This window comes from Corvus brachyrhynchos, unplaced genomic scaffold, assembly GCF_000691975.1.
Source record: "Corvus brachyrhynchos isolate BGI_N302 unplaced genomic scaffold, ASM69197v1 scaffold310, whole genome shotgun sequence".
Lineage (NCBI taxonomy): Eukaryota > Metazoa > Chordata > Aves > Passeriformes > Corvidae > Corvus > Corvus brachyrhynchos.
The window spans coordinates 1960846-1967346 of NW_008236213.1; the positions used below are offsets into that span (position 1 = coordinate 1960846).

Below are 6501 nucleotides of genomic sequence, written 5' to 3' on the forward strand. Positions count from 1 at the left end.
TGAAACAGGGTGTCATTTCTGTTGCCTGTGCAATTGCTCATGAGTGTCTATTGAAAATACTGCCACTGTAGAGAATACCTGTAGAGACCCTGCTCTGGTATGGTTGAAAAGTAGTGAACCACATTGTGACATTTATGATCTGAAAACAGTTTAATGTTCCTACATATTCATAGCTAATGCTTTTATTATCACTAGAGGGCAGTAAATACAAACACTGAATTACGTATTTTATCAGAACATATTAATATTTTTTTTTTTTTTTTTTTTTTTTTTTTTTTTTTTTTTTTTTTTTTTTTTTTTTTTAAATTTAAAATAATAAGGGAACCAAACTCTTTATTAGACATATCAGCTCCTGGGTTTTACTACATATTTCCCCTAAAACAGTTCAGAAGAACATCATCATCTCAGCCTGTTTAGCATCATAAAATTTTTGTATTTTATGCATAAGAATTATTTATTCCAAATAAAAAGATCTGTAAAATGATACAGCATAGGCTATTCCATAATTTTTAGTAAGTGTAAATCTGACAGGCAAAAGGCTTCTAAGAATACCTTTTTAAAGCAGTATAATCAGTTAGCACACTTAAAACTGAGATTCCTTCAGAAGAACTGGAGATTTGTTCCAATTATGGTCATCAGTTATCAGCCACCAGTGAAGTTCATCACTTTTTGATATCAGCATGAGACCCAGCTTTGTCTCTACCCCTGCTGCTCACTTAGTGTGTGGCAGCTGGTTGCTGCAGTTGAAACAACTTCTCATATTTGTAGAATTACTAATTGTTTGTTTGGGACTTTTTACTTAAATCCTACAATTTCCCTCCTAGCCAGGGAGTCTTATGTGGAACCCAGAGAAGTTTGGTGAGGCTGGTTGATTCAGCATAGTTTTCTTGTCTCTGGCTGTCCTGTTTCTTCTGGACTGGCTCTGGGTTTTGGCTGGGTCTGTCCACATGCTCTTTCTTGCTGGATGAAATGACCATTCTTTTCTGCTGTGGTCTTGCAGCGCTGAACAGACTCTCCATTTTTGTGGGGAAGCTTTCTGGTAGTGTACATATCAGCATAACTCAAAGATGGAGCTGGGTAATGCTGTGAAAACAGTGCTGCATTTATGATGAGTAGGAGTTGGTTTGACGTGGGTGATTATTGCTGTTCTCTGGTGTGTGAAGGTCAGCCTAAAAATCATAGAAACATAGAAAGGTTTGGGTTGGAAGGCACCTTAAAGATTATCTGGTTCTAACCACCTGCCATGGGCCTTGTTTTTTTCATCTTTTTAGACAGGCTCTTCATTTGGCTTACGAGATTTCTTCAGGCTATCTGTTCTTGTTTGTAATGCATATAATGCACACTTGTGTTCAGAATTGATGCTCAGACGTCTCTCAAAATGTTCTTAGTGGAACTTCATCATCAGTCCAAGGGGTTGCAGTTGAGAGGACTGTTCTTCCCTCAAAGCTAAGTACATTTTCATATTACCCATCACTTATCTGTGGAAGGAAGGACCAAGGCGGTAAGTGTCCCATGTGACAGTTCAGAATAGTACTGCAACTGAAGCACAGAATCAAAGAATAAGGTTGGAAGTGACCACAATGGGTCATCTGGTCCCAGCTTCTTGCTCAAGCAGGACCATCCTGGAGCACATTGCACGGGATTGAGTCCAGATAGTGCTTGAATATGTCCAGTGAGGGAAACTACACAATCTCTCTGGCAATCTGTTCCAGTGCACAGTCACCCACATGGTAAGGTTCTTCCTCATGTTCAGGGGGACCTTTCTGTGAATCAGTTTCTGCCCATTGTCTCTTGTCCTGTTGTTCAGCACCTCTGAGAAGAGCCTGGTCTATCCTCGTAAAACCCTCCTGTCAGATACTGACAGACATTGATTAGGTCCCCTCTCAGTCTTTTCTTCTTGAAGCTGAACACACCCAGCTCGCTCAGCCTTTCCTTGTAAAAGAGATGCTCCAGTCCCGAAATCCTCTTTTTTTCCCTCTGCTGGACTTCTTCCAGGAGGTCCATGTCTCTTGTCCTGAGGAACCCAGAACTGGGAACAGCACTCCAGGTGAGGGGCTGAGTAGAGGGCCAGGATGTGACTGCTGGCATTGTTCTTCCTACTGCACCCCGGGATACCACTGATCTTCCCTATGTCTTATTTGTAGTGGGTTGGTTTCAGCTCAGTTGGTTCGAGGCAGTTTTAGCTGCCTTCCATTGCTTCTTGTTGCTTCCTTGTTGCTAGAGGATTGGGTGTGGTGTGCTGTGTTTTCTTATTGCCTTTTGATTCTACTTGTGTTTTCTTATTTTCTTATGATTCCCCACAGTAGCTGTGGGCTTATAAGTTGACTGGGGTTTTTCTTTTATTACAAAACATCTTCTCCGTCACATGAATAATATTTGCAAGTTTTTTCTCCTACACAATGTACACAACAGAAATTAGGAAAACAGATACACTAACGCTGTGTGCACTGTTCCATCACCTCTGTTGCCAGAATGAGAGGTTTAGAGCCTCTCTCTTCTTATTTAGAGTCACAGAAGATGCAGATTTTTGGGGGTCACAGTATCACTATGAAATGCCCTGTTGTGACTTTACAAACTCTTCAGGGTTCCTGCTTTCTTCAGTGTCGTTTACCTAGTCATGAACCGTGTTCCTTATTCCTGGTATGTTTGCAGTTAAATGTCTCTAGTTTACATGAACGACATCAATGTTCTAAACAAGTGAGGCTGCTGATGGTGACTTTCACATCCTCATAGTTTATCCCAGGAACCACTCCTCCCCCCAGTTGTTTCTTTTCTCTGGAAACTTTCACACTGGAAGTCTTCATGGTAGTGACTTAATTTCAGATCACCAATGAAGAAATTCAGTATCATAAAACAGTTGGAAGTCTTGCAAAACCTTGCTTAAAACAGTCATATTAGATGAAGACAGCCTGTTTATGATCGTTAAAAATGAATATGTAATCAGATTCTTAGCTCATTCAGTGTGTCTTCTCTGAGCATTGGGAGCGGTGTTGCAGGATATTTTACAATAATAAATCAACAGTACAAGAATATTGCATGTTCAAATACATAAATGATACTGACTGGTATTAATTACACTCTTATGTGTTGGTTCTGTATCAAGCAAATACCTGGAATATGTGTATTTCAGCTTTTCAGTCATTATACCCAGGACCAGCGTTTTATGAAGTGGCCTGAAGTTAACCATCCATCCTGCTTGCAAATTTTAATTAGCACAAATTAACATTTTGAAAGTCTTTAAAAGTGTGCTAAAACTGAACATCACAGCTCCTGGGCTCTCTGCCACCTCTTTTTATGACTTCTTGGGAGAAAGTTGTCCAGAATTATTTATTAAATAATAGCTAACATTTGCTACGGGTATTAAGGGACTTCATCATCTTTCTGCCTTTCAAGGTCATTGTCTTGTCTTTCAAAACACATAACAGTGCTCATTAAAAACTTCCTTGTTTTTTTTCCTGAGTTATTTTTCCTGAGTTATTACTCACTCACTATAATTTTAAATTACAACTTTCCGATTTCCATATACTTTGCTTGATATAACCTCCTCTAAAACTAATTACTCACTCATTGTGACCTGGGAATTTGGAAGGAAAATCAGCCAAAACCATTCCTGTAAATCAGAGCTGGTGTCTAAGGTCTTACTGCACACAGCCAAAGTCAGGCATCCTTTCTGAGTCAGTGAAGTCATACAATTCAATTCCATTACAGCAATTTTATGAGGTAGAGACTGTGAGTCTTGAAAAAATAATACAAGTTCAGTATAAGCAGTGCATATCAGGTGTAATTTCCTATTATCAGTATAGTTAACATGCAGCCAGAGTGAATTGTTGTAACATATATTTACATTGGAGGAAAATGTTATTTCATTTTATATCAAAATGTCCTAGCCAATAGCTTGATAAACACCATCCTTCAAAAAATTCAACCTACTACAACCCAGTAATTCTTATGGATGTACCTTTGTCTCATGCATTAGAGGGGAATAAAAAAATTTGATGCTTTTTAATACATGCTGAACAGCTGGTGTAATTTACATACCAGCCATTTTAAATGTTCCTTATCTGAATCAAGTTCTTTTGGGAGCAGTTCTTTGGGAAGAATTGTTAATATTTCATGAGGAAACAGCCTTTAGTAGCGAAGTAAGAGAAAAGGTTTAAAACTTGACTTTCTTACGTCTTTTCATACTACCTATTGCAACCAAACTTTCATACCCACATGCTTGATTCCTAAAGTAGCCAAAAGTATATTGACTTTTATTTTACCATTTTCCAAGTCATGCTTGAAATTGCCTCCTGAAGACAGGCATCATATTTCTAGCTCTGTGTTGATGCTGGGTAGGTGGCAGCAGTGCTCTCTTGTGGTTGATCAGAAGACAATGGAACACATGTAGACAGGCTTTATATTTAGCATTACACAGCTGAGCTGGAAGAATCAGGAGAAATATTTTATAGAAGTACTTTTTGACTTCTTTAGTGTCTTGCTGAGTGTCTAGTAACCCCAGGTCTGTTTTCAGAACTTAATTGTTTTATATACATACAGCTTCATGGATCCAGAACAAGGATAACTGTGCATATTAAAATGTATCAGAAATGTTTTATATTATTTATTTTAAGGCAAACAGGATGCCTTCCACATGAAAATGCTTTAGGTACTGATGATCTGTTGATTGTATCCAGTTGTCACGTTGTTCTAGATTTCTCTCCTGTAAGGAAGAAATTTGTCGATGTCATATTTTCCCTTATTGATTTTTCCAGGTTCAATTCTTTTTGAAGCTCTTAGTGCTGCTGACTACTTCTGCCAAAACCTCTCTTATGATCATTCTCGGTCAGCATCTTCCAGTGAATCAGCAGTGTGCCATTAGGCTGAATGCTGCACCTCATTCAGCTTGTCCTTAGGCATTTGCCCATTGTCATATTAGGGAATTCTCCTTTCTTTTGACACAACAAAGGTTCAGAAATTTGCTGACGCAGTGCACAGGCCTTACACGGAGTGGAGCAGGATAATCACTGAATCATAGAATGGCTTGGGTTGGAAGGGACTTTAAAGATCATCTAGTTTCAACCCCCCTGCTGTGGGCATAATGTATTCTTCCTTTCAAGTTTTGTTCTCTGAGTGGCAGATGGTGGGATCTTTTATTTAATGCTTGAGTCAGCTCACTGATACACTCCACTTTCAATTAATCCCTTCTTTTTTTTCAATGATGTATAGCTGTAATTGATTATAATAATCCGCTGAGGCAGAAGGAGCAAAAGTTCAATAAATACAGTGAGAATCTGAGGACTCTTATTATCTCATGTCTTACATCTCCATGGAAGCTTAACATTTACTGGGAATTGTAAGACACAGGACTTGCTTTAGCTTAATAATAACTGCTTTTATCTCTTTAAATAAAAAAGCATTAGAAAATAGCAACCTGGCCCAATACTCTGAGGTAGAGCAGTTTTTAATGTAGATGGCATAAAAGCCAAAAGAATTTTCATTGTTAAAGTACGTCATAGACTGCTAAAGAAACCAGATAGCTCTATTTACATTGGGGGTTTTTTCCCATTAAAAAACCACCTCAAAATATACTTTTCTTCCATATGGAAAATTAAACCCACTATGCACAATAGTAATAGTAACTGCTTGGATGGTGTGTCCGTTGAAAACTGGTTAATGCTGCTGGAGTGACGAGACCTTAGCCTAATTATTTTTGAATGGCATGTGAATGCTGCAGGCACAGATGCCATTAGTAAAGGGCATTTGCTGTTGGGGAAAAAAAAAAAGAAAGAAAAGAAAAAAGAAATATCCCATGCCCACGAGAGTCCCCTGCATCAGCCAATGGGAAATTACCGTACATCATGACACCAGCCCTGCGGATTTATATCTTTTAGGGTGACATAGTATTGGCTGCTAGTATGGCTCTATTGGAGGGATCGCTGCCACTGTCTGTTGCGTTCTCTTTCTGGCCCCTGTTGATAGAGCAAGTCTTTGAGCAGCTGAGCATCTTGACATACATTATTCATTAAATCCTGGTGTTCAGGAAATATGCATATCCCTAGCTCTTCAGAAATTTCTTCAGCTCGTACAATATGTCTCTTCGACGTTGCCTCTGAATGCTTGAAGTTTCACAAATGGCATTTATACAATCGGAAGACCACACGGTTGGATTTCATTTCAGTATGCCTCCTGTGCACACAGTTGCTGAGAACCTGAAGACCAGCAAAAAGAATTAGGAGAGGAAAGAAGGAATCTTTATTCTTGAAAGTCTTTTGCAGTGTCAGATAGCAAAGAACTGATTAGCTTAGATTGGTAGTATAGAAAAAAATCAAAAATGCCTGAGGCAAACTATTTACTCTCAGTTTCTTGGGGCTACATAAAGGTAGGATTTTGTTTTACCTTTTAAGAACTTTCAATTATGTCGCATGATTGCATGATCACTGGATAGCGTGACGATTTGTGGGTGATATGATTATCAGTAATTTGACATGAAGTAAAAAATCAGACAACAAGCCTTTGTTC

General features: G+C 38.6%; 1 protein-coding gene across 1 annotated transcript in view; it reads left to right on the forward strand.

Moving 5' to 3' along the window:
• PDE4D (phosphodiesterase 4D) overlaps window positions 1-6501 on the forward strand; it is a 558454-nt gene that overhangs the window by 527603 nt on the left and 24350 nt on the right. The window contains exons 8-9 of the mRNA XM_008642936.2: window positions 4755-4824; window positions 6301-6361. Coding sequence (XP_008641158.2) covers window positions 4755-4824; window positions 6301-6361 — 131 coding nt within the window. The remainder of the gene's footprint in view (window positions 1-4754; window positions 4825-6300; window positions 6362-6501) is intronic.